This window comes from Barbus barbus (genome assembly GCF_936440315.1).
Source record: "Barbus barbus genome assembly, chromosome: 18".
NCBI classification, from domain to species: domain Eukaryota; kingdom Metazoa; phylum Chordata; class Actinopteri; order Cypriniformes; family Cyprinidae; genus Barbus; species Barbus barbus.
The window spans coordinates 13254777-13282505 of NC_136746.1; the positions used below are offsets into that span (position 1 = coordinate 13254777).

At 37.5% G+C, this 27729-nt stretch overlaps 4 protein-coding genes across 7 annotated transcripts in view; 2 read left to right on the plus strand and 2 right to left on the minus strand.

Annotated features, from left to right (window-relative positions):
- The window catches only part of LOC306884306 (thioredoxin-dependent peroxide reductase, mitochondrial-like), a 5528-nt gene extending 3270 nt beyond the window's left edge, over nt 1-2258 (minus strand). The window contains exon 1 of the mRNA XM_079440051.1: nt 1397-2258. Within this exon, the coding sequence (XP_079296177.1) occupies nt 1397-1492 (96 nt within the window). The 5' untranslated portion in view covers nt 1493-2258. The remainder of the gene's footprint in view (nt 1-1396) is intronic.
- Nucleotides 1507-5860, plus strand: sfxn4 (sideroflexin 4). 3 transcript variants are annotated; one of them, XM_079440048.1, is made up of 14 exons: nt 1507-2347; nt 2455-2520; nt 2686-2748; nt 2840-2866; nt 3297-3351; nt 3492-3517; nt 3615-3668; nt 3736-3798; nt 3900-3968; nt 4572-4662; nt 4813-4928; nt 5012-5097; nt 5181-5298; nt 5453-5860. In XM_079440048.1, exons 1-14 carry the CDS (start codon nt 2309-2311, stop codon nt 5528-5530), a joined length of 951 nt encoding a protein of 316 aa, XP_079296174.1. In that variant the 5' UTR covers nt 1507-2308; the 3' UTR covers nt 5531-5860. The 3 variants fall into 3 exon arrangements, with proteins under 3 accessions (XP_079296174.1, XP_079296175.1, XP_079296176.1); XM_079440049.1 differs by having other exon boundaries at nt 2148-2347; nt 3748-3798; XM_079440050.1 differs by having other exon boundaries at nt 2183-2347; nt 2469-2520; nt 5453-5858.
- On the minus strand, nt 5731-10645 carry dennd10 (DENN domain containing 10). The gene is made up of 9 exons (XM_079440047.1): nt 10172-10645; nt 9608-9804; nt 8982-9061; nt 8663-8811; nt 8337-8448; nt 7414-7514; nt 7231-7338; nt 7050-7144; nt 5731-6920 (listed from the first exon to the last, which is right to left on the minus strand). Exons 1-9 carry the CDS (start codon nt 10209-10211, stop codon nt 6753-6755), a joined length of 1050 nt encoding a protein of 349 aa, XP_079296173.1. The 5' UTR covers nt 10212-10645; the 3' UTR covers nt 5731-6752.
- A 2912-nt stretch (nt 10646-13557) lies between these two features.
- Nucleotides 13558-27649, plus strand: eif3s10 (eukaryotic translation initiation factor 3, subunit 10 (theta)). 2 transcript variants are annotated; one of them, XM_079440045.1, is made up of 22 exons: nt 13558-13758; nt 14446-14636; nt 15096-15232; nt 15524-15687; nt 15921-16120; nt 17466-17674; nt 17840-18011; nt 18110-18214; nt 18901-18999; nt 19110-19226; nt 19386-19571; nt 19663-20010; nt 20136-20240; nt 20398-20511; nt 20811-20933; nt 21081-21234; nt 21370-21551; nt 23036-23115; nt 23230-23750; nt 24170-24302; nt 24892-25046; nt 25627-27649. In XM_079440045.1, exons 1-22 carry the CDS (start codon nt 13710-13712, stop codon nt 25815-25817), a joined length of 3735 nt encoding a protein of 1244 aa, XP_079296171.1. In that variant the 5' UTR covers nt 13558-13709; the 3' UTR covers nt 25818-27649. The 2 variants fall into 2 exon arrangements, with proteins under 2 accessions (XP_079296171.1, XP_079296170.1); XM_079440044.1 differs by having other exon boundaries at nt 13576-13758; nt 23230-23765.
- The last annotated feature ends 80 nt before the right edge of the window (nt 27650-27729 follow it).

Consider the following 27729-nt stretch of genomic DNA (forward strand, 5'->3'; position numbering starts at 1 on the left):
TGTCCAAAAGACGACCATTGACACCTTGCACAAGGAGGGCAAGACACAAAAGGTCATTGCTAAAGAGGCTGGCTGTTCACAGAGCTCTGTGTCCAAGCATATTAATAGAGGGGCGAAGGGAAGGACAAGATGTGGTAGAAAAAAAGTGTACAAACAATAGGGATAGCCGCACCCTGGAGATGATTGTGAAACAAAAAAAAACATTCAAAAATGTGGAGGAGATTCACAAAGAGTGGACTGCAGCTGGAGTCAGTGCTTCAAGAACCACCACGCACAGACGTATGCAAGACATGGGTTTCAGCTGTCGCATTCCTTGTGTCAAGCCACTCTTGAACAAGAGACTGCGTCAGAAGCGTCTTGACTGGACTGCTGCTGAGTGGTCCAAACTTATGTTCTCTGATGAAAGTAAATGTTGCATTTCCTTTGGAAATCAAGGTCCCAGAGTCTGGAGGAAGAGAGGAGAGGCACATAATCCACTTTGCTTGAGGTCCAGTGTAAAGTTTCCACAGTCATTGATGGTTTGGGGTGCCATGTCATCTGCTGGTGTTGGTCCATTGTGTTTTCTGAGGTCCAAGGTCAACGCAGCCGTCTACCAGGAAGTTTTAGAGCACTTCATGCTTCCTGCTGCTGACCAACTTTATGGAGATGCAGATTTCATTTTCCAACAGGACTTGGCACCTGCACACACTGCCAAAGCTACCAGTACCTGGTTTAAGGACCATGGTATCCCTGTTCTTGATTGGCCAGCAAACTCGCCTGACCTTAACCCCATAGAAAACCTATGGGGTATTGTCAAGAGGAAGATGCAATACGCCAGACCCAACAATACAGAAGAGCTTAAGGCCACTATCAGAGCAACATGGGCTCTCATAACACCTGAGCAGTGCCACAGACTGATCGACTCCATGCCACGCCGCATTGCTGCAGTAATCCAGGCCAAAGGAGCCCCAACTAAATATTGAGTGCTGTACATGCTCATACTTTTCATGTTCATACTTTTCAGTTGGCCAACATTTCTAAAAACCATGGTCTTAATTGATATTCTAATTTTCTGAGATACTGAATTTGGGACTTTCATTAGTTGTCAATTATAATCATCAAAATTAAAGGAAATAAACATTTGAAATATATCAGTCTGTGTGCAATGAATGAATCTAATATACAAGTTTCACTTTTTGAATGGTATTACTGAAATAAATCAACTTTTTCATGATATTCTAATTTTATGACCAGCACCTGTATAAGCAGTTTAAAGGTTAAACACCGTGAAACGTATCTGATGACTAACAGAATCAAACTAAATCACATTTGCACCTAAATGCAAATCAACACTTATTCCTTGTAATAATCGTTCGCAGCAGAAGTGCTACTATCGCTACTGCTAAATGAAACTTACAGAAGTCCCGAGAAGTCTCCCGATGGTGGCTGCCATCTTGATGCAATGCGCACAAAAAAATACCTTGAGCGTCAAAGCTGCGCACTCATTTTGCATTGATGCGCAGCGCGCACACACACACGCGCACACACACGCACACCTACATGTAATTTTAGTTTGTTTGTTTTTTTAATCATATTTGATACATCAGGGTTTTGTGGCTCATGTGAAATAGTGAGAATATGGAGCTCACCTCGAGGAGGAAAAAAACACGTTAATTTACTGCAAAAATATGAAGCTGCTGATATGGCATGCTCTCATGGCATGGGCCAAAACATAAGATGAAACGAAGGACCTGAAGGTGGACATTTTTAGAATTACACTAAAAGGCATTTTAACTGTCAATCAGAGGGCAGAAAGCATGTAGATTGATCATGTTGATCATTTAAAGTCCTTAGAAATGCATGCATTAGATCTGATACGGTAGGCTTTATGAGGTTAATTATCTACATTCTAAGCAAATAATTATTTATTAATTCTCCGAACTCATATTCGATTAACAAAGCAGGGCTATATTTTAGAAATATAAAATATAGCCCTGGTTTGTTACTCGAATTCTATGTTTTTTTGATACATAATACAATATGCAACATACAGCACCATTCATTTGTACAGGTTGAAAACTACGCTAGGGATTGATTTAAAGGTACATTTGGGCGTTTTCTTTAATTGTGCGTTAGTGAAGAAAGCTCTCTTGAAGCTCACCCTGATCATGCTAGAATGTAACTGGATAACGTCTGAGCACGTGACACGCGGAAGCGTCGCAGCTGAGCTCGAGCATGTCTCGTCGGCGTGACCTACACAAGTTCATTTTTTTGTAAGCAAGAGAAAATCATTTGGTAATGATTGTAGAGCCTTCCTTGAAAAGCTAAAATGGACCCCAACTTGCAGTACTGGCAAAGCAATGGACAGGTACTTGTGTGTCGTTGCGTACTCAGTAAAAATCACGTTTTGATTAATTTGTCTTAATGAAAATATCAGCAACAAACAAATAAATGAATGCATTCATAATTTTGCAGTCTTTTCTGGGCAGACTGCGTCTCTGGTTCAAAATCCTCGACCCCAGTTCTGTGTTGTCATCACAGGTGAGTTGCTGATAATATGAATCACCCCAGTACAGCCTTCTGATGCAAAGCCTATATTAACAGCATCACGTGCACCATACAGGATTAAACGAACGCTGTGATATATGTTTCTTGCTTATAACAACGTTTACATTAATAATTGACAAGTCTATATTTTTTCCTTAGGCTGAAATTGAGCAGGCCCGAACACTTCTTCAGAATGAGGGACATACACAAAGAAAGGAAAAAGTAAGCTGCTGCTTAACATGTTTATTATTATTTATTCATTTAACTTTACTTTTAACTAAACTTGACCGTGTTTCTTTATTTCTCTCTCTAGGTTGCTAATGCCTGGTTACTGTCTCTTGTAAGTTTTTATGAATTTATATTTTTCAAGTGATGATAAACAATATATAGATATCACTGATTCTTCAGACATGGGACAAAATAGGCTACAGAACTAAAAGAATAAATTATTTTGGATTTTTTTTGTTCACTGTTTTTCAGAGTTGTCCTCCTGTGTTTTAGTACAATCTCGTGCTTTGCATTGCCTGCATTGTCTCACAAATGAAGCATAATTGTAATTATCTAAATAAATCTAGAACATGTGTAATGATTTCTACTTCAGTCAATGTGTAATAGCAGGTAAAAGTGTGGACATGTCTGTCCCATCATGTTGGTTACAAGTGTGACTGGCTGTCCAAATGTGGATTATAGACACAGTTTGATTTTGTTAAACTAAGTTAAACATTAATATTTCACACATTTTTGTCATTAATATTGTTACACTTTTTTAGTCATCTGTCCATCCTGATACTGGAGGTGTAATCTCAACAGTGTTTCGTTCTCAAGGTACAGTAACAAACTTGACGGTTTGTGTCATTTATGCAGTTGAGGTATTGCTCCATTTATGCGAAACAATTTGCATTCATGTGAACTGAAAATGTTATTTTGGCCGTCTGATGACACACCTGCTTCTTTTTTGTTTTTAGTCTTACTACCTATATCTGCTCCCTTGGTAAGTTGTAAAGCAACGCATTGAGAGTTGAAAATGTACATTTGGAAGACTATATATAATCTGAAATCAAAGATCCCATCTGTTTTTATTTCTACAGGTTGTTGCAAGTTTAATACCCCACAAAGGCATTAAACCTGCATTGTTCTGGCAAGTAAGTACATTCTACATTTATGTCTTCATTTATGTCTTTTCTTGCCAACTAACAATTTTTGCTGTAGTTTTTGCTTCAGACATACTGTGCAGGATTCAACCATGCTAACAGAAATGCAACCGCGACCAAGGTAAACAGTAGTTTTCTTTAAATTTAAATTATAAAAAATAACCGTCTTTGTGTAACTTGGCAGACTATTTTAACCTTAGTTATTCTACTTTTTTTGCTTAGGATAACAAAACGTCAATGAAGCAGTCCATTCTTATTGTTGGAACTGTTGCCTACTCAACATTTGCAGGGGTAAGAGAGATTTTTGTCTCAGTACTGGCTTCTCAGTCAATAAAACGTTTTCATCTGATGATTTTATGTTTGGTGTATTGTTGGCATACTGTTCAGCAGGTGTGAGAATCTCATGAAACCTGTCAAGATTCAAAATTCATGTCCAGGTCATGTTACACCTCCAACATAAAAAGAAAGAAACGAGTGATTATGTTAATCTTAAAGAAATGAAATCCTAATTTAGGACCATTCAGTTGTGTATTAAAAATAATAATGCAAGATAATACACACAATTGACAATTAGCCACACATTTTCTCCAAATTATCATTATCATAATGCAAAAAAAATACATTTTTAATTAATGTTTTGGTGGGAAAATACAATGAATCAAATTAAAATATTTTATTTATATTTTGGGGATTCAGTTGTGTATTAAAAATAATAATGCAAGATAATACACACAATTGACAATTAGCCACACATTTTCTCCAAATTATCATTATCATAATGCAAAAAAAATACATTTTTAATTAATGTTTTGGTGGGAAAATACAATGAATCAAATTAAAATATTTTATTTATATTTTGGGGTGAAGTGTGACCTGAATATGCTTTTTTTTCAGGCTCTTCCTCAGATTATACTCAAGCGTTTTAGACTCATCGGTGCTGTGGCTGAGACCTTCTCTAGATCATTGTTACCTATTCCTCTCTCAGGTAAGAACACCAGAAAACAAATGCACACAATACACCTTCAGTAGAGTCTGTTCATACTGAGTACTCCATTTCATACATCTTCCAGTCTATAGAGCCCTCTAAGGTTATAATACCATTGAACCATTTTGAACCAAACATGTGGTTTTCTAGCCTGTCTAGGTGCATTCAGTGTAATGGTGGTGAGAAGTGAAGAGGCTGATAATGGAATACGAGTGTTTGATTCTAACGGAAATGCCGTTGGAGTCTCAAAGGCAGCTGGTTCTAAGGTGAGAATGCAATAAAACCTTATGCCACCAAAGCTGCTTATCTTTAAACTGTTTAAATATGTATTTTTTTGTGTTGGTCACAGGCCATAAAGGAAACGGCCCTCTCAAGAGCGGCTCTCTTTGGCACCACTGCAGCTGTTCCCACTTTACTGCTGGCTCTCCTTAAAAGGTTCAAGTCAAAACAATTTGATTTCCATTTTACTTAAAAGTTTTGATGGTGTGAAGATGTGAAATCTGCTGTCAATGTTTCAGGGCAAAGTTTGTCCAAAGGAACCCAATGATAATCGCTCCTGTCCGGCACATCAGCACTGCCATTATTTTTGGCCTGATGATTCCTGTGTCCTTCAGTCTTTTCCCACAGTTTGGCAAGGTAATACACATTCATAACAAACCAGGTTGTCATACTTTTTCATTTTAATTTCGGAAATGCATTCATCAATTCTCTGAATGTTTTCATCAAAAATCACATTGTCTATCACCAATAGATTAGCACGATTCAGATCCAATCTATTATTTATTTGCAGATAAAGAAGGAGAGTTTAGAAGAGGATTTTCAGTCACTTGACCGTAACGGGGAACTGTTTTACCACAGAGGACTGTAATGTTGCCATTAAAAGTCATCGTCAAATAGTAAAGCTGGCATTGACACTGAAAACAAAGCATATTAAAGTCCAGGGCATTTCAACAACATTTCAAAAAGGTGGTTACTTTAAGTTTTAAAAGCATGCTCCATTTTCTCAAAAAGGTTTTTGAGCTACTAATCAATGCTGTATTAATACTGGAAGGAAGAAGTACAATGTTTTGAATTCGTATTCATATTTAATAGCTGCATTTCAGGCTGAAAAAGCTTTAAACACTGCACTGAAGTGGATTGTACGAAGTCATGCTAATAACACTGTTAGTGTCAATAAAATCCCTGTTGCCACTCACATAAACATTTGTTTTATATTTAATGGTCACATATATATTTAACAAAGTATCTGAGGAAACGGCATTTTATGACTATGTAAAGGATGAAGACAGTGTTTAAGAAAGTTTAAGCATATTTTTCAGGATATATTGCACATATATCTTCTATGATCTGTTTAGGCACAAAGGATAGCCCTTGATAACAAGGGGTTGTGAAATTAATAAGGTGATTAAACAAATGTATGAAGTAATGCTGAAATCAATATTATGTGCAATTGTTGGAAATGCAAAATGTGGGAACAAATTTCCTTCTAACATAGGGAATGTCTTTTGTCATTTGAACATATAATGATAAAAAGATTTCTTACTTGAATAGACATACAGGTTAATTAACATCACAACTTTAAGATAAGGTTTTGGCACTCAATAGGTTTTCAGTGATTCATTTCTTTACATTCTGAATTTAATGGGACCCTTCATAATAAAAGTCTTTTTAGTTAGGCATGAACTAGGCAACCGTCAGCCCTTTTTCACACTGATTTTTATAAAAGTTCAAAAAACATGCCAAATTAAGGTTATGAACAACTTAATAATTAGAAACCTCAGGAATGTTTGCAGAGACGGCATATAAATCCAAGTGTTACAAAAGGTCCGATTATGAATTATTTCTCAAACCTGTTATCACATAGAAATGTTACATTCAACAATTACACTCATGAGGTGTAGCTATCATTATAGCTATATTTTATATATCTTTCTAAGAAATATATTTTCGTTCTTATATAAGTTTTTCCCTGTTCACTACCTCTGAAATTAGACACAGATTCTTGCAAATGTTACAATTCATAGTGTGATTGACAATGAATGGTAAGTTCCTTTCTAATCGGTTACTGAGAGGCATCCCACTTGGATTGGTCAGATCTTCAGGAGTTGCTCAGCTGCAGCTAAGTGGAAAAGGAAGTTTTCAGTCGCTGGAGGGTAGTGCCGCTGCTTCAGAGTCTCCAAAGTCAATTTAGAGTTCTCTGCTTCATCAGCAAGAGACATCAGGTTACTGAGGATCTCCTTAGTTTTTACTGAAATATCCTAGCGACAGATTTAAAAAAGGGGCTGGATTAAAACCACATGTAGGATTTCTAAGTCTTTGTAAACTGAGATGCTTTAAATGTAGGTCGTGCTACAGCAGTATGTTTTCGACCGTGTTCTTACTCATACCTTAATAACCTGTGCATCTGTGCGATCAGTGTCCTCTGCAGCCTGGACAATGAAGTTGCCAATCTCTTTATGGAGTTTTCCCATAGCCATGGCCTCTGAAAACAAAGTACAGTGAGATATGGTGACTTAAATATCCCCATCCCAATTCTACCCAGTCAATATGTAAAACTGTATCTCTCACCTTTGGCATTTTGTGACACAGTGACTTCACTGTCTGAAAGATTAACATAAACATCAAACAGATCTGATCTGTCTCTGACTTCAGGATTGACAAACCCCGCAACATAACCTACAGAGAAAGAACATGGAAATTCATATAGGTAGCAGCAAGTGCTAGTTTTTGCGGAGAAGAAATTCTCCTTACCTGTACATAGCTTGAGGTTTTCCAGCTCATTATCATCCAGGTGAACAAAAGGATGGAGAATGGACCAGTCTTTTCTATGCCAAACCAATCCAGGAAGAGCTCTGGTTTTAAAAAGAAAAAACACTGTTACCACAAACTTTTTAGTGTGTGACCATTATCATATACAATACTGTTCAAAAGTGTGGGGTCAGGAATATTATTTATTTATTTGAAAATGAATACTTTTATTCAGCAAGGATGCATTAAATTGATCAAAAGTGACAAAGACATTTAAATAGTTAGAAATTTTTATAATTGAATTGAAAAATATATAAAAAAAATAGAACTGAAGTAAATGTGATTTTTTTTTTCCTATTGAAAAATATAACTGAAATGTGAGATATTTAAAACGTGAACTAAATGTGAAACGTTTTTTCCCTATTCTATTTTTTTAAGGTTCTATTCATCAAAGAATCCTGAACAAATGTATCAATGTTACCACAAACTTAAGCAGCACAATTAATTTCAACATTCATGATAATATTTTTCTTTCAGCACCAAATTAGGATATTAAAATGTGACACTGAAGACTGGCGTAAAGGCGGTTGAAAATTCAGCTTTGCCATCACAGGAATACATAACATTTTAAAATATATTGAAATGGAAAAACAGTCATTTTAAATTGTAAAAATGTTAAATGCAACCTTGGTGAGCATAAGAAACAAACTGCAACACTAACCATAACCACAAACACCTCCTGCTATTTTTAAAAGCAACAAAGGACATACCGTTTGCAACCAATTTTAATTCCTCAATCTGACATATTTCTGGTTTGGATTAATGAATATTTATGAATCATGCACAATGAGACCATGAATATAAATTAAAGTAAACTTCAGTCCATTTTGATTTCATGTCAACTAAATGATCATTTCTGTGGTTACCTTGTGAACTCCAGCAGCGCCTCAATCCGTGGGTGATAGACCACTACTCTTTTTTTCAACATGAGTGCTGTGTAAAGGATGATGGTCTCCATACCAAATTGTGATACAATATCTACAATAAAAATTAAACATCTTAAGTAAATTTGCATACAATACATATTTTTTTTACAGAATCAAGACACATTATTGGAGGATTTCTAAAATAACAATCATAAAGCCAATTGGAGCAAATGGCCATGGTTTCAAAAGTATGCAATTAGATTATTTTAGCTGCTCAGCTCTTGCTGTGGTTAGTATGTAGTGCATTTTAAGGGTTAACCCCTAACCTTTTAAGGATCCAGCCAGGTAGGCCTTCCTGACATCATAATCTTTGATAAGGAAGGAGCCGTTCTCATCACTCTGGCATATCCCTTTGGTCAGAACAGCAATGTAGCATTCCATCATCTTCACAGGACTTCCGTGTTTGATATACGTCCTGAATGAAAATGATGCAGATGCAACATCACAAACATACAAAAACTTAGTGTATACCCTTAGAAATGGTGTGATGACAAACAAAAGATGCTTACTGAAAGAAAGATTTCTGAAACTCAACACAAGCACTAAGTGCTTGCACTACATGGTTAGTATTTAAATGAAACATACCTGCGCAGAACTCTACTGAATGCAGCATATTTTTCAGGGTTGAAGTCCTTAGCTGTGATAACTATTGAGAAATATGTCACCTTTGAATGACATTGAATAGTCAGTTAGCAAGCTGGCATGATTTGTATCATTACCATCAGTTTTAAAGTTGTTTACTTTATTTCAAGCCATTTTTGTGGCCTCCTGGTTGAGCACCACTGGATTATAGGAATAGTTGACTCGTTCATTAACGATCTGTCATTGATGTGCCAAATTAGAACACACGAATGAGAAACAATTATCAGTGAATAATGATTTAGATTTCTGTCTTCTCCTCACATCAAACTGATGTATGGACTAGTGTTATGATGCTTTTTGACACTTTTTAGAGCTTTACTGCCCATGGTCACCAATCACTTCCATTATATGGACAAGTGCAGTGTCAACATTCTGCTAAACTTCTCCTTTTTTGTTCCACAGAAGACAGTCAGACGAACACAAAGCGAGATAAAGACGAGTAAATGAGCAAAAAAACAATCATATCATAAAAATATTCATTTTTGTTGAACTATTCCTGTAGTAGCATTATTCGAGAACAGCTTTGTAAACTTTCAGGATGGTAGTGGAGTCCTAAACATGTTTTGTACCTTTTTAAGCGCAGTTGGCTCCTGAACCTCGACAGTGGTGATGTAGTACCAGGTTCGGCAGTACTGTCCAAACACAAATGTGTGCAGCACCTGATTGTTCAACAGCAGGCAACATTTTCTCAACAGAACCTCTCGCAGATCAGCACTGATGGAAGGATAACACCAAACCCAAAGCGTGTCTGCATTTACATCTTTCTCTGCATAAGGGGGATGAATGCAATTACTGACAAAATAATCATTATTCTGTAATTAAAGAGATTTTTAGATTCGGTCATGAGGCCTTCTGCAGACCACAAAATAAAATGTTAGACAGAATGCTAGTAGGGACTGACAGTCTCAGTCACCATTCACTTTCACTGCATCTTTTGCCACACGATGAAAGTAAATGGTGACTGACAAATAATGCTGTCACTCTGTCTAACTTCCCCTTGTTTCATTCACAGAATGAAAATCATACAGGTTTGGAAAAACATAAGGAGTAAATGATTACAAAATGTATATTTTTGGTTAACTATCGCTTTATTACATTATTCTAATAATATTTTCGCGGTATTTTAATCTTACCAATTAGTCCAAGACTTAGCATCATCTCAGATGTAGCCATATTCCATTCCTTAACCACGTTAATCTGTTTCTAGTATTTCTGAACCATTTATGTTTACAGTTAGGAAAGCACATGCAGATGTCAGCGCGAAGAGACACAACCCATTGTCAAATATGCCGGGACAGATTATCCAGAAAACGATTATAGTGTCAAAATCTACAGTTCTTCTTGCAAAATAGATGTTTAAGCGTTAAGTCCAGGTACAGTTTTCTCATGTAGCCGAGCGTTACCAATTATCAAATAGTTTCTATCATATCAGTGCATGTGAACCAGCTGTTGAGTCGCAGTAATTCCTCCGAGTATGTGTATCAAAGGAAAAATAGAGAGGAAAACGACAAACACATAAAACGAAAACTGATCAGAAACGGTAGGAGTCCACTACTGGTCAAGTGATCAACACGCTTCTTCCGGGTTTCTCTAACCAATGACATACTGACATCTAGTGTGTTGGTGCGATTAAGATTTATTTATTTATTTTTTTACTTAATTAAACGTATTCTAATAACAAGCACCAAAAACAACATCAACAATAAACAAAAAAATATATATTAAAAAAATAAACTTACAAATAATTTAACAAAAAAAGCATATTCTAACATAATAAAATTAATATTTTATTAATTTAATCAACAAGTAACATAAGTAACACCACGTTTTAAGGCACAAGTTACTTCAAGGGTTTCAATCTTGGAGCAACTTGCACTCTAAAAAAAACTGTAAAAATAGGGCACAATATAATGTATAATTCGAAGGAATTTTTCCGTATTTATATTTTTATAGGTGTTTTACCAGTATTTTGAATTTTACACTTCATTGCATTGTGTTTTAGAGTTAACAGAAATGTATGTAAACTTAATGGATAACGTCATGTGTAACGACCTGCCAGTAGGCTACTCTTTCAGTTATTTTACGGATTTATTTTTTACAGTGTATAATCAAAACATTATTTCACAAAAATGTAAACTCACTGTTTTTTTTTTTTTTTTCATAAAACCACCGAAATTAACAATGTGATACTCAAACATTATTCATATTCAACCATTCATGCCTTCTGGCTCCAGTGCACTTAATAATAATATAGTTGATTTTCCTGAGATTCAGCATTTTTTTTTTTTTTTTTTTTTTTTTTGACAAAACGTACAAGCAATATTATTCTAATTAAACATTAATCTTAAAAGGTCAAGATATTTTAAAAAATGTATCAGTGTTTGTATAATAAAAATCAGGAACAATATGAGGGACAATAATGACAATTTTTATTTTTGGGTACACAATCCCTTTAAACTCTAACCTAGATTATGTTGCTAATGCTTAGATTGTGATAATAATTGTTCACAGAATAATTTTCATGAATGACTAATGATTACAATATGTATGCATTTTTTAAGGGTTAGGGGAGAGTGGGGTAAGTTGACACCCCCCTGTATATTGGCAACTGTACACTTTTACTGTCATGTGACCATGTATTTTGGAATCACACATAATTTCTGCCAGACTGTGAGAAGGAGAAGGCACCCATTTACTTTAAAAACTGGTTTGGGCTTGTCAAAGTAGCATAACAGGGGTTGGTGATGGCGCAGTGGATAAGACACATGCCTTTGGTGTGAGAGACCCGGGTTCGAATCCACTGTGAGACACCAATGTGTCCCTGAGCAAGACACTTAACCCCCTAGTTGCTCCAGAGGCGTGCGACCTCTGACATATATAGCAATTGTAAGTCGCTTTGGATAAAAGCGTCAGCTAAATTAATAAATGTAAATGTAAATAACAAATGGCTGTTACATCAATGCAATTTATCCAGGTTTAAAAATATTTATGATGCATATAGGCATAGGTGACCTGGCAATATATAAAACCATGCAAATCATTTAGCTAAATATTAGCCTGAATTGGTAAGCTAACCATTGGTAACCAAGTTGTTGTTGTTTTTTTTTTTTTTTTTTTTTTTTTTTTAATTCCAGTTATGGGGCAAAGTGAGCAAAATGCTGTGGGGTAAGCTGAGCTTGCATATTAACTTACCCCACCATAAGGCACTGAAATTAAGTTTCTTAAGTATAAACAGGTATTTTAATGTGATATTATGCAACTGGTTTAGTTTATCATATATATATATTATATATATATTATTTGTAGTTTATTTGATAGGGACACTGTACAAGTGCACAAAATCCTTCTCTAAGAACCAGACAAACTCTTTGCTTAGTCTGTTTTTGGGAAGGTTATAACATTGGTGTTCATCATTGTTTTAGAAATGAAAACAATTAAAGATTGAAAATTAAACTTCATTTGATTGGTTTTATTAAGTTAGCTTTAAGAAAATAAATATGACTGTTTGTAAAATTACATTTGATTAAGTTAGGATGGTTAGGTTGTGAACTTTTTACTGTACCTAGATTTAGTTTATCCTCAATGGGTGGCAGATCATTTTGCGTCATTGCACCTAAACTATGGAACTCAATACCTCTGGCACTAAAGACAATAACCTCTCTCTCTGTATATAAATCACAACTCAAAACCTACTTGTTTACCCAATATTTTTAGTCATATCATGTTCTTTAGACACTCCGCTCATCCTATACTGCCAGCTGTGGTATATATGCGTTTTTTTTTTGTTACTTATACTATGTTTGTATCTCTATTTTCTGTACATAATTGTACCATGATATGCAACTGCAATCATGTCTATCCCCGGACTGGGCAACTGTCTACTTAACTGATTAATTGATTGTGAAAGGACTGTTATCATTATGTGAATCGACTGTCTATTGTGTTTCTGCTTTTGTACAGCGTCCTTGAGCTTGGGAAAGGCGCTATAAATTAAACATATATATACATATATAAGTTAGTTTTTTAAGGAGGTAAATTATCTTTAAAATTCCACATGGGGTTGAATCAGATTGAGTCAGATGGTCAGTTTTCACCCAAATGGTTCATCTTACCCACTGACTCAACCTGGGGCAAATTGAGCCACAGGAACATTTTCTTAATCCATAATTTAGAACCCTTAGTCAAAGATACATTCTGATCATTTAAAATGATAGGAAGCATCCTGAAATTACTTTAGATAAGTTGTTGGCTCAATTTACCACACAGCATTTGACTCACATTGTACTTCTGTCTCATTTTCCCTTATCTTGAGGACCAAATAAGTAAAACATGGCTCATCTTACCCCACTCTCCCCTATAGGGCTATTTGTATCCTATAGCTAATGTCTGAGAAAAAAAATATTGATAGGTCAAATAATAAGGCAAACCCATAAAAATACCAACTTAGAAAAATAATTTTGTTCTATTAAAAAAAAAAAACACATTATTATGTCTTTGCATGTCAGGGGGGGAAGCGTGTACATACGGGAACTCTGGTCTTCCTCGCCGGCGCAGTTCACGTGCGCTAGTCCTTTCTTGCTTGCGCGGCGAGAAGTCACGGCGCGGATGGACAGGCAGAGTCAATAAAACAGCCTCGACTATCTGAAAACTGCCTGCTAGCAAGCCATAACAATGCCAGCCTATTTCCAGAGACCGGAGAACGCTCTTAAGCGGGCAAACGGTGGGTGAATGTCGTAGTTGGTCGTCTCTTGGGCTGTAGTCGTGGGTCTAGCTGCTAGCTCGATATGGCGCGTGCTGGAGTAGCCATGTTCTGCGCAGGCCGGATGTCAGCTGCTGGGCCTGTGTATCACGTATGATGCAGCGTTTTAAGTCTCTTATTACGGCATCGTATATTTAACTTCTTAGCGTACTTAAAAAAGACCGTTATTGGAAATAAAGTGTAAACATACTTGGTAAAAGAACAAAGATCGAGACCGTTTTTGTTAAAGCTACCATGTGTGTTAGCAAGCTTTCTATTCCGCTAGCTTAGCAACTAATGCTATCGGAGTTTAAAGATTTATTAACAGTATGCACTAAGAAAATCCTTAAAACTATAACACTATTCCTTGTTCGTGAGTGAAAAGCAAATATGTTGTAATTTGGAGAAAATAATAAACAAAACGTGAGTGGAATAGCAGCACTGCGCATCTGCCACAGGTTTAGCGTGCACGATTTATTTTCTATGTTCATATAATATTGTAGCCAGCTGTAAAAGACCTATTTGTGTTGAAAGTGGTATTTGATCAAATACTGCAGTAAGATCATGAAACATTTTTCAGTGAATCAGTCCCATCTGGATGCTGTATATGTCATAAACAAATTCCCAAAAGTCTGGTGGTCATGACAGTCTTTCTGTTTCTTTTCTCAGAGTTTCTTGAAGTTGGTAAGAAGCAGCCAGCTTTGGATGTGCTCTACGATGTCATCAAGAGCAAAAAACATCGAACATGGCAGAAGATACACGAGCCTATCATGCTCAAGTACCTGGAGCTCTGTGTGGATCTGCGAAAGAGCCACTTGGCAAAGGAGGGACTGTATCAATACAAAAACATCTGTCAACAGGTTTGAGACCAATATATTTTTGCTATCCATTTACTATTCCTCAAATGTTTTGACCTTGTAGTGTTTAATGAAATGACAGATTGCTCTCTGGTGACATTTGCAGGACTTCTCCAATCATTTAGTCCACTTAAAGCTTGCGTTCTTCTGCCTCCAATTTAGAATGCAATGCTTGTATCGCAAAATCCAATCAACAACTGATGCATAGAACCCAGCCTATATTTTTTCTTTTCAATAAACCAATACACTCGGATGACCTTCGCTATATGAAAGAAAAGATCTGTTGCTACTTCTGTTTTATGCCGACTTTAAGGTTTAGTAATTTGTGTCATAATGCTTTTAGGTTATTTGTATACAATATTTGCAGTCATGGTGACATTTTATTGTAGAATTGACCTCAATTCAATTGTAAGTTCTGTCCTTCTCATGAAATTACTGACTGCTCCTTCTCTCATGCTTCAGGTAAATATCAAATCTCTGGAGGATGTGGTCCGTGCTTACCTTAAACTTGCAGAGGAGAAGACTGAGACCGCAAAAGAGGAGTCTCAGCAGATGGTGCTGGACATTGAGGATCTGGACAACATTCAGACCCCAGAAAGGTACAGGAAGCTAAAGGCCCACGCAGTTCCTTCTTACTGATGTCTAGATAGTGTTTTTTTTTTTTTTTTTTGTCGTTGTTGGTGTAATTATTTTTTTTTCTAATTTCAGAATTTCACTACATTTTGCTTCATGCAGACAGGACATGTTCAATTTCTATTGTTTTTAATATTCATTAGGAACCTGCAAACATTCAACCTCAATTGAATTTTGAAAGGAGTGCTTCTGTCTAGATGATTGTGTTCCATAAAAGATTATCTGTTTATTTTTTTATTTTTTTCTGTGATCTTCAGTGTTCTGTTGAGTGCTGTTAGTGGTGAGGACACTCAAGACCGCACTGACAGACTTCTGCTCACGCCTTGGGTCAAGTTCTTGTGGGAGTCATACCGCCAGTGCCTGGACCTGCTAAGGAATAACTCCAAAGTGGAGCGCCTTTACCATGACATTGCTCAGCAAGGTCAGTGTAAACCTCATATAACACAAAAACATTTGCTTTTAGTACTAATAAAAGTACTAAGTATACTAGAGGTACTAAAAGTATACTACTTTTAGTATAGGGTACAGATAAGGGTTTATTTGAAGAATTATGCAACATGGCTCTGTAGAATTAGTAGAGCATTGTGTTGTATATTGCAGTCATGTTCTATGAGTGCACAAATTTCTAACAAAAATGTATGTTTTCTCTCACAGCGTTTAAGTTTTGCCTGCAGTACACTCGTAAAGCAGAGTTCCGTAAGCTGTGTGACAACCTGCGAATGCACCTGGGACAGATCCAACGACATCACAACCAGAGCACTGCCATTAACCTGAACAATCCTGAAAGCCAGTCCATGCACCTCGAGACACGTCTGGTTCAGCTGGACAGCGCTATTAGCATGGAGCTGTGGCAGGTCTCTGTGCTTCATTCATACTAGGCACCAATGTACAACAGACTACATAAATACATTTGTTATATAACAAATATATTTATATTCAATTGAGTTTAGTTTCCATTTATGCTGCAACTTTCAACCTTTTTGCAGTGCAAAAGAGAGTGCTTTCCATGCAAACAAAGAACAAAACCGTATTGATTACTAGGGCTGCCCTTAATAGTCGACTAACCGTTAGTCGACCAGAAGAGGCTTAGTCGATCAAATTTCATTAGTCGCTTAGTTGCAGAAAAAAAAATCCACAGGAAGTGGCGCAGTCACGTACTCCGTGACGGACAGATCATTAACAGCTGGTCTATGTGGTAATTACAGTACATCAGTCAGGACATCCAAATATTCGTTTCGTTCATCGACCTCAAATGTGGCTTATCATCTGAAACATGTAAGTAGCTTCCTCTAACATTAGCCTAGAAAAATGTGTGCTATTGCAGTTTTTGTGCGGAGTGTGGAAGCTAGTACTGCTAGTAATAGTAGTACTGCATGAGTTATCTTGGAGGCGCCGGTGCGATCATTTGAATTCAGCTTAAAATACTCAATTTTTGCTCATACAAATGAGAGTAATACATCTTTCAAATCTGTGCAAGGTCTACATTTATTTGTGTGCACTCACAATAACAACAAAACGTTGTGCTTTTGTAAAATAACGATAGTGTGCTTTCTGCCGTCTAGGTCTCTGTGAACTTGAACTCCTTGTTTGCCTCAAACATGAAAAATATGTAGAAAACGTCTACTTTCAAATGAACCAATTCAAATGGAAAACAAATATTTTCAGATTATATAATTCGTATGAAATATGCATGTCCACTGTGGAAATGACGAGTCAGTGTCATGGACTTGCAGCCAAAAATACAGAAAACGCTTATCAATGAATTATAATGTTAAGGCAGTCTTCTTGCTGTTTTTTTCCTGAGGCATTCATAATCATTACTTCTGGCGGTGCGCTGTGGCAAGCTTTATGTGTGTGCTTTAGCGCTGATATATAGACAATAGCGCTATAGACAATTAAAGGCTCATTATTATGAATTATTTGGTTTATTAATATAAACGTGATTCGTCGACTAATTGCTTAAAATTAATGACTACTAGTCGATCAGAAGAATCTTACGAGGGCAGCCCTATTGATTACAGAAAAAGATCAATTAAAAAAATTAAATTATGGGATTCATATTAGTTGGGATTCATTTGTGTGGGAAAAAATTGATGTCCTATCTTTTTGCACTACTCCCACTTTTTGTTTGTTATATGTTGTGCAAGCAAGAATGATTTGCTGATTATACTGGTTGCTTACATTCTTTTTAATCCACAGGAAGCATTCAAAGCAGTTGAAGACATCCATGGATTATTTGCCCTCTCGAAGAAGCCCCCTAAACCCCAGCTTATGGCCAACTACTACAATAAGGTGTCCACTGTATTCTGGAAGTCTGGCAATGCCTTATTCCATGCCTGCACCCTACACCGACTCTATCACCTCTCCCGGGAAATGCGCAAGAACCTCACCCAAGACGAGATGCAGAGGTGAGCATTAAATAAGAGCAAACATTAGATTGAACGAGGGTTATTTGTTTGATTTTTAATTTATGGGATCATTTTGCTGTCATTTACAGTAGTTAGCCATTTATTGAAATACTAATTAGTTTGAGACTTCAAAGTGTTGCTGTGTGTTTTATTCCTTTCATTCAGAATGTCCACTCGAGTGCTGTTGGCCACTTTGTCTGTTCCCATCACCCCTGAGCGCACTGATATCGCTCGTCTGTTGGACATGGATGGCATCATTGTAGAGAAACACCGCAGACTGGCTACTTTACTTGGCCTTCAGTCTCCACCCACCCGCCAGAGTCTCATCAATGACATGGTAATAGCCATTCTGTCCATTAGTCATTTTTGTAATCCCTTAATTTTATAGTTTATTGAAAAAGATTGAGAACCTTCTTGGTATTATTTTTGTCATAGGTGAGGTTCAACTTGCTTCAGTATGTTGTTCCTGAAGTCAAAGAGGTCTACAACTGGTTGGAGGTGGAATTCCACCCTCTTAAACTTTGTGGAAGAGTGACTAAGGTGAATGGCACTTGATTTGTTGGTTACATTAGAATTACTTTATGTAACTGTTGTTACATGATGTGACTGGGGGCAGTCTTGGCCTAATGGATAGAGATTCGGACTTGTAACCCAAAGGTTGCGGGTTCGAGTCTCAGGTCCGGCAGGAATTGTAGGTTGGGGAGTGAATGTCCAGCGCTCTCTTCCACTCTCAATACCACGACTGATGTGAGACCCTTGAGCAAGGCACCAAACCCCAACTGCTCCCTGGGCGCCGCAACATAAATGCCTGCCCACTGCTCCGGGTGTGTGTGTTTGTTTGTTCACTACTCACTGCTGTGTGTGTGTGTGCACTTGGATGGGTTAAATGCAGAGCACAAATTCCGAGTATGGGTCACCATATTTGGCCACATGTCACGTCCTTATGTCTGAGTTTTTCTTCTGAGCTTATAAGAATCATGTTTATATCCACAATAAAATAATCAAATCATTCACCCATGCTGTACTCATTAACCATTAAACCTTTTATTTATTTATTTTTTTTTTTAAGCTACTGACTTTCATAAGCCTAATTAAGAAAAGTGATGCACTTGTTAGACCATTCCGACACAGCATTCTTCAATGTTACAATGTTCTTGACGTCAACACACACACATTAAAGACACCATATTCATGCTGTGTATGTGTTCTTGCTGCTGCTGCGATAGGTGCTGAACTGGGTGAGGGACCAAGCTGAGAAAGAATCAGACCTGCAGCAGTATGTTCCTCACTTACAGAACAACACCATCCTCAGACTGTTACAACAGGTTGGCTTGATCATCTACCCCCAGGCGTCTAAAAATTACTTGGGGAATCTGTGCTTGCTTCAATCTTCTGCAAATCTTCAAATTCTGTCTTCTGGGTTTTAATATTCCAGGTGGCTCAGATCTACCAGAGCATTGAGTTCAGCAGGTTGGCATCTCTGGTGCCATTTGTAGATGCTTTCCAACTGGAGCGCTCAATTGTAGATGCAGCAAGGCACTGTGACCTACAGGTATAGCAAAAAAAAACATTTTACTCATCAAATGTTGGTGTGTATCTTCCTCACATAGTCTTTAAATCAAGCATCTTATTAGTTAATTACATGGTCAAGGTGAATTTCCAAATTGTCCAAAATGTTGTAGTGACTTAAAGTTTGTGTATTTACCCAAAGGTGCGCATTGATCATACATCTCGAACACTGAGTTTTGGCTCCGATCTGAACTATTCTACTAAAGAGGATTCTCCAGTAGGTCCGTTCCTACAGAACATGCCCTCTGCACAAATACGGAATCAGCTCACTGCCATGTCATCCTCCTTGGCTAAAGCCATCCAAGTCGTCAAACCTGCCTCCATACTGGTAAGACAACTGTAAGACAAAGTTCAATCGATTATCTCCCTGCTGGTCAGTGTTATTTCAGTTTCATTATCAACTGTAACTTTGCCCACAGCAAGAACATGAGGAGCAGAGTCAGCAGGCCATCACAGCCTACCTGAAGAATGGCCGCAAAGAGCATCAGCGCATCCTCGCTCGCCGACAAACGATTGAGGAACGCAAAGAGCGTCTGGAGAGCCTTAACATCCAGAGGGAGAAAGAGGAGCTGGAGCAACGGGAGGCAGAGCTTCAGAAGGTGCGCAAGGCTGAGGAAGAGCGTCTTAGACAGGAGGCGAAAGAACGAGAAAAGGAGCGCATCATGCAAGAACACGAGCAAATCAAAAAGAAGACGGTGCGTGAGCGACTGGAACAGATCAAGAAGACTGAGCTGGGAGCCAAGGCCTTCAAAGACATTGATATTGAGGTACTGAGTTTGTTAGGGAGGTGGCCATTTGTTTTATTGGCGAAGTTACCTGGGAAAATAAAATCTAGACTGCATTATCAGTTGAATAGGTTTATTTTCATTTAATTATTTATTTTATGTTTTAGGATCTGGAGGAGCTGGACCCTGATTTCATCATGGCCAAACAGGTAGAACAACTAGAAAAAGAGAAGAAAGAACTTCAGGAGCGTCTGAAAAACCAGGAGAAGAAGGTAGAGCTTATATTACACATTCATGAAGTATTTTGTCATTGTAAATAAGTATGTTGGTAAACTGTTTTAAATGTAAGAGGATTAGGGTTAATTCTGTGCAGCTGAGTATAGGACATTGGAATATTACACTGGAGTGATACTATTATGCATATTACAGATCGACTACTTTGAGAGAGCCAAGCGCCTTGAGGAGATTCCTCTGATCAAGAAAGCCTACGAGGAGCAGCGCATCAAAGACATGGAGTTATGGGAGCTGCAGGAGGAGGAGAGGGTAATAATCGTATACTGCTTTTTGCACTTGTTAGAATTACATGCGATTTACTTAGCCCTCTGGTCCAATTTTCAATTTTTTGCTAAAAAAAAAAAGTCTCAAATCACCACGTACTTGAAGATACTTCAAACTACAGTTAAAGTGAAAGTATTTCTTGAGGCTCTACTTGTTCATTATCTCGTTATAGCTTAATTCAGCAGTTTATTAATACCTAAATGAGAGGGACATGTTGAATAATGTAATCATGCCATGTTTATTGTAATTGAAGCTAAAGGTTGTTGTGTTTATCTGTTGCTCAGATCAGTAATATGAAGATGGAACGTGAGAAGGCGCTAGAACACAAACAGAGGATGTCAAGGATGATGGAGGACAAGGAGAACTTCCTGTCCAAAATTAAAGCTGCTCGAAGCTGCATTTATGAGGTAAACAGAACTAAAATTTCAAGTGTCATTTATTCAGTTAATGCTTTACAGACTATTTGCTTCAGTAGCTATTATAGATGAAGTCCTTGACGTTTAGGATATTGATGCTCCTGGTAGCTAAGCTTTGAGCAATTCTCATGTACACAGGAAAAACTCAAGCAGTTCCAAGAACGTTTGGTTGAGGAGAGGAAGAAGCGTCTTGAGGAGAGAAAGAAGCAGCGTAAGGAGGACAGACGAAAGGCCTTCTATCTCCAGAAAGAAGAGGAGGCTCAGAGAATCCATGAGGAACAGCTCAAGAAAGGTTCTTATTGCTGCTCATTTACTCTTAGTTAACAGTGATTCGTTACAATACTTTTTAGAAATATATCTTATTTGATGTATGAACTTTTGTTCACTTCTTTTCATTTTTGAATTGGTCATTGGTTTTGTGTTTTAGAGCGGGAAGAGCGTGAACGCGTGGAACAGGAGCAAAGAGAGGAGGAAGATCGCGAATACCAGGAGCGCCTGCGTAAGCTGGAGGAGCAGGAGAGAAAGCAGCGTGCCCGACAACAGGAAATTGAGGAGCGTGAACGCCGCAAGGAGGAGGAGAGGAAGGCACCAGAAGAAAAACCCAGCAAGGTAACTCATAAAAACCCTGTGTCAAATGTGCTTATACACCATACACTACCGTTCAAAAGTAATATTTATGAAAGAAGTCTCTTATGCTCACAAACACTGGATTTATTTGATAAAAATATTATTATAAAATATTACATTTTATAGTATTATATTTTAAAATGTAATTTATTCCTGTGACTGGGCAAAAGAAAAATTGATTTTTCAATGAATCGTTTTTTTTTTTTTAAATGACGTTGATTCAATATCGATTCTCAAAAGCCGCGGATTGAACTTTTCCAGTATTTATTTCACCAAAAATTTAACACTATATGATTAACGTGAATTTTACCATTAGTCTTCTCCAGTAGATGTCACCTTCTCATATACCTTGTACGATGTTACAACAGAAAGCCTGTCATTCATTCAGTGCTTATGGCGGAGATACTGTTGACGAGAACAAAGCAATATGCATGATTTACAATGCTCAGGTGATATGCTATAGTAATACTACAAATCCAGAGAAGCATTTGACATTAGGCACAAGGCACTATGATTTCCGCAATGAATGAATAGCGGATGCCACAGACACCGTTTTGTTTACTACACGCATACTAAAGCGTGGACGACACTGGTGGTATATTCAGCCTCTGCTGTCTCACTATATGAGATGACATGAACACACGAATATCCTCTCCAGCTGCTCTAAATCATTTCATTAGCATTTTACCGTTTAATTTGAGAAATATCACATCATATCACATACACAGCAGCTGCAAGTTCTTCACGGCAACCTGTCAAAATAAAAGTTTGGTTTAACGTGAAGAAACCAGAATATATTACTATTGTGCCGTCTTAAGACTCAATGTAACAACAATACTACTACTACTAAATATTAATAACTTTTTTTTTAAAGGAATAATCACATTTGTTTTCTTTTCATTTTAACAGTAAACCTCTGTTGTGCAGCACTGTTTGCCAAAAAATTTTCATTTTCATTTGATTAGAACAAATTAAATTAATGTTTTATGCCTTTATTTGATTAATTAAAAATTAATTTAACATTTTATTATTTAACAATAATATTATCCCTATTATTGTTTAAAAAAATAACCTACACAAAGAAATAATAGGTTTAAAATACAGGCCCATGGCTCTTAATTTCTTTTTATTAATTTACCATTTGTAAACTATATTCACTGAATGTAATTAAAAAATTTAGAATCGGATTGAATCGAGAGCTTGCGAATCGGAATCAGGACATCTACCTGTGATGGCAAAGCTGAATTTTCAGTATCTGTTACTCAGGTCTTCAGTGTCACATGAGAAATCGTTCGAATGTGCTGATTTGGGCTGCTTAATTTAATGCTCCCTTGGTGAAGAGTATTCGTTTCTATAAAAAATTAACACTTCCATTTTAACCAGATGATGATTGCATACTGTGTTCAGATATAAAATGGATATTGTTATTTCTTGGTCTAAATTTAAAAAAAAAAATTTCTTTCCAGGACTGGAGTGAACATGAAGAAGCAGGCTGGAGGAAGCGTGGTGAGGGCGATTCAGAATGGCGACGTCCTGTTGGTGACCGGTAAGAGTTTTCACTTTAATTAATGACCTGATGCACAAGGACAAAGATTAAAAACAGATGGCAGAGAATTGCGACTCTTATCTTTTTTTTTTTTTTTTTTTTTTTTCCTTACAGGGATTGGCGTCAGGAGGGGCGTGAAGTCCGTGAAGACAATGATCGAGAAGACCGTGAACATGAAATGCCCTTCCGGAGAGGAGGAGATAGTTCTCGTCGTGGTGGTTCAGATGACAGAGGACTCCGCCGTGGCTTTGATGATGAACGAGGTCCACGACGAGGAGGTGACGATGACCGTGGACCCAGACGGGGCTTTGATGATGACCGTGGGCCCAGGAGGGCCTTTGACGATGACCGAGGTCTCCGAAGAGGTGATGACGACCGCGGACCAAGGCGTGGAATGGACGATGAACGTGGCCCCAGACGAAGTGATGACGACCGTGGCCCAAGAAGAGGCTTTGATGACGACCGTGGACCCCGTAGAGGCATGGATGAACTCAGAGGGCCTCGACGTGGGGCAGATGATGACTGGGGCCCCAGAAGAGGAGGAGATGATGAGAGGGGAGGCCGCAGGGGTATGGATGACTCTGGTCCACGTCGTGGAGATGACTCTAAACCCTGGAAACCTCTTGGGAGACCAGGTGTGAGCTCATATGGTATTTATGTTTCTTTTCTTGCAGAGGGCTTGTTGCCAAATATGTGTGTTAAAGAGTTCATATCACGAGGAATCTAATTTTCCTGTCACAAAGTAATGTGATGCAATCATCTGTTTTAGATGACAGTTTAAACCCACAGCTCATTCTTAAGTGCAGCAAAGTGTCATTTCATTGGAGAAATTGATTTGGTCTTAAAGGTAAAACAGCAAAATAAAACCCATTTTATTCCAGAGGTCAGAGGAAAGATGGTTGGAAAATAAGAGGTGAAAAAATGAATTATTACTGTAGTTGTTGGAAATCATTCAGTAATGTATTTGATCACTGGAAAGTTGGTTTGTGCTAACTATAGTTAGTTCAGTTGCCATTTTTCAATTTTCTTTTCAACTCCATGTAACCTTTTGTAGGTGGTTGGAGAGAGCGAGAGAAGGCTCGGGAAGAAAGCTGGGGACCTCCTCGTGATACTGACCATAATGATGGTGAGCATGAAGGAGATGACCATCATGAGGGAGATCAATTTAGAGATCGCCGCCCTCCCAGGTAAAATATGACAACTTTATCTAACGATTTACTCTGTATGAAAAATACAAGTTTTGTCTGGAGGCTTTTCTGTTATGACAAATGTCAGAGCTTTGTTTCAAAGTAAAAATGTAACACTGTTGCATATTCTACAGGCTTGTGGTTTCAGAGCTGTTAAAATGCTGCACATTCATGCCATGCAATTGCTTATGATGTACTTCTTGGTACAATGTTTACGTCATGGTGTTTAGGATGTAATCTGTTGTAGATGGTTTTATTAGTGCATGCTTACTACTTTCAGATGCTAATTCAAAAAGAAGCCAAGTAGTAAAGAATAGACATGCATTCATTTTTTCCCCATATTTATTTATTTTTACATGGTAATTAGAATAAAATGGGTTTAATTTTTTTTTTTTAACAGTGATTGTTTTGTTTAAAAGCAGTATTAAGTCCTTGTGGTCCTTAGGCTTATGTAATTTAAAAAAATATTTTATAAAACAGGTTCCATACCTTACATTTTCAGATATTAAGATCCACCCATTTACTATTTGCTGGACATCTAGGCTCATCCAGTTGGCAATAAGTTTAATGTGAATGTGTACATGTGCAGGGAAGAAGGGGGTGGCTGGAGAAGAGGTGGTGCTGAGGAGCAGAGCAGTTGGCGTGACTCTCGTCGTGAAGACTTTGACCGTGGTGAACGCCGTGACATGAGGGACCGCAGAGATGACCGTGATCACAGAGGCCCCCAAAAAGACCATGATGAAGGTTAGTCTCATGATCTGCTTTGCACATCTTTAATGCAGTCGTAATATTTTCACTCATTTAAGTTTGCGCATATAGACCCTTTTGGCAGATTTGATTAAAATGTACACTTGTTTGAGATGAAGGTACTGTATCAGTGGCCCAGATAAAGCTGTTTTATAGTGTGGGGTCATGAGTGACTGGAGTTAATAATAGAAGTTATAACAGTAAATTTATTTACTGCTTTTTTTAAAGCACTTATCCAAAACTAAATGACAGACGTGCATCTAACAGACCAAACTCAAGTTGCAACTACAAATGCAAGATACCACAGCTGTCCAAAATGCCTCCAAACATATGCTGCTGCAAACACTTAGTTGCCACAAAGTCTAAAAATTTCAATTGAATACAATAAATATCCAAGTTATTGATGTTTTTGTTTTTTCAAACAAAACAAGATGAGCAGTTCTGGTTTAAAGTGGCATTCATGAGTGTAGGTGTTGGTAAAAAGTCCAAGACCCTTGGGACAAAGCTGAGCAAGTGAAATATGCTTGGGGTATCTTTTAAAAGATCAGTTTCTTACATCCCGTTTCTTAACTCAAAGGTGGTTCATGGCGTCGTGGTGGTGAAGACCGACGGGAAGAGCACAAGGACGAAAGAGAGGCTCCTCCCAGACCACGTGACCGAGACGATGGCGGTGAGAAGAGCACCTGGCGCTCTGACAAAGATAAGGAAATCCTGCGTCGGACCAAGAACGAGACGGATGATGATGGCTGGACCACTGTCCGCCGTTAATGCTAAAGCATCAGAATTTTTTGCTTGATGTTGTACTAAGCCTTGATGTGTTCTCTAATCAGTACAGATCACTGCTTACATTAACATGAAATACATAAAGCTTTGCCATAGAATTACAACACTTGCAATTGGTTTTCAAACATGGCTATTTATATTTCATCCCTTTTTAAAAACTTACATTTGAAAAGTAGCTCATTCCTTTTTGTTATGCATGCTTACAGGATTAAATTGGTCACACAAAATTAAGTAGATTTTTTTCTTTGAGGTGTGGATGTTGTAGAACATGAACGTGTGGTGGTGAGGTTTTGAGATGAAATCATCAGGTTATCTTTACAGCTGTGTCCATGCTGTAGTTGCTGCTCATGCTGTGGTTGTATGCCCTCTAGAAATATGAAAAAAAACTTTATTAATAAAGTTGTTTGCTCATTAAATGACCATAATTTCAGTTCTTATACAGGAGAAGACAATATCATGCTTTTTGTGTCAAATGAAACCGTCTGGAATAAGAATCAGTAGTTATTTGAGTAGTCTTTACACTCCTCAGTAGATGATTATTTTGCTCACTAGAGGTCACCAAAATATCAGCAAGGTTTGAAGCTTTAGACGTCTCCATAAATGAACCAAGAACAATTGATTGGATCCCTATAATCTATTCATTTATGCTGTTGTCAGTTATTAAACAATATCGTTTAATACGCTGCTGTTGGTCCTCCTGATTGATACATTAAAAGGAGTAGTAAATAAACATTGCAGTCTTTTGTGTTTTTTGTTTTTTTTTCGTTTGGTGTCAAATATGACATTAAAAATGCAGATAATTCTAACAACAACACCGCCATTTCAGTATAGCGAGATTTTATCTCTACAAGAAAACAACAATGGCATAATCCAGTTTCAACTCGATTAGGATTGTCTTTTTCTTTCAGGGAAGTTTTAGGGGGTACGACGCCTTTTTCTAAAGATCTACTTGCTCTTGGTTAAACTAAGTGGGGTAGGAGGACCACACGCACACGTTGATAAGAGGTAATCCTCGGTAAACCTCATCAATGCGAGTTCTTAGTTCCATGCAACGGCTTCTTTGGATCGTGATTCTTCCCGCTGCGAGGGTGATAAACTTTTGCTCGCATTATATCGTTATGCAGAAAATACTAGAAGAAAGAAACAATTATGTCAGCGGTCTTTGTTGCATTCTAGTGGAAAATCCACAATTAAGGCCAATAATCCCGCAATTGGAACCTCAAATTCCCACGCAAGAGGTTATGAACTCCCAAACTAGATTAGACCCCTATATTTGCTAAAACCTACTTTGTGAAGTTTGACCACGGGTCACCGTGAGTAAACTCCGCTGACCTCGAGCTGGAGGGATGCTGCTTGTGAATATGGGATAGGCCTATATGTCTTTAAACGGCACGTATCGCCTAATCTGTGCATCTGCCACCCAGTTGTCCTATATTTCAGTCTAGTTCCAGTCATTTAACTGGATTTTATAAACTCTAATTTCGAAATGTTTTATACCTAGTTTATAAACATTTTATACATTTAGTCTTGCAGATCTAAATGTAACCTAACTGTTAATAGTTATTTTCGAACACTGTAGCAAGTGTTTAAATACGAATTATAGCAGCAAACTAAATAATATTTACGGCTGCTACGGCATTCAAAACTGGGATGGACAACGAACATAAAGCAAAAATGTTGAACAGTGTGATGGTTTCTTGTAAAGTCTTAAGTTGCACTGTACTTAATGCTTTAAGACATTATTTTGTATGGCCTGTAGCCTATATGTGTGTATTTGGCACGTGGCGTGAGAAAATAAATACATATTAAAACTGATATATCAAATGCTTCGTCGACTTCTTAGATGAGAACGACTAAAACAAGCATGGTTGGGCTAACATACCATTTATTTAAGTTT

Bases quoted from the DNA above. Each gene is read 5' to 3' on its own strand.
- dennd10 (XM_079440047.1), bottom strand. From the start codon at position 10,211: ATGGCTACATCTGAGATGATGCTAAGTCTTGGACTAATTG. The intron at 9,062-9,607 runs GTACAAAACATG...TGTCATTCAAAG, and splicing joins AGCCAACTGCGCTTAAAAAG to GTGACATATTTCTCAATAGT. The intron at 7,339-7,413 runs GTAAGGAGAATT...CTTTCTCTGTAG, and splicing joins AAACCTCAAGCTATGTACAG to GTTATGTTGCGGGGTTTGTC.
- sfxn4 (XM_079440048.1), top strand. From the start codon at position 2,309: ATGGACCCCAACTTGCAGTACTGGCAAAGCAATGGACAG. The intron at 2,521-2,685 runs GTGAGTTGCTGA...TTTTTTCCTTAG, and splicing joins GTTCTGTGTTGTCATCACAG to GCTGAAATTGAGCAGGCCCG. The intron at 4,929-5,011 runs GTGAGAATGCAA...TGTTGGTCACAG, and splicing joins CAAAGGCAGCTGGTTCTAAG to GCCATAAAGGAAACGGCCCT.
- eif3s10 (XM_079440044.1), top strand. From the start codon at position 13,710: ATGCCAGCCTATTTCCAGAGACCGGAGAACGCTCTTAAGCGGGCAAAC. The intron at 13,759-14,445 runs GTGGGTGAATGT...TTCTTTTCTCAG, and splicing joins CGCTCTTAAGCGGGCAAACG to AGTTTCTTGAAGTTGGTAAG. The intron at 20,011-20,135 runs GTACTGAGTTTG...TTTATGTTTTAG, and splicing joins TCAAAGACATTGATATTGAG to GATCTGGAGGAGCTGGACCC.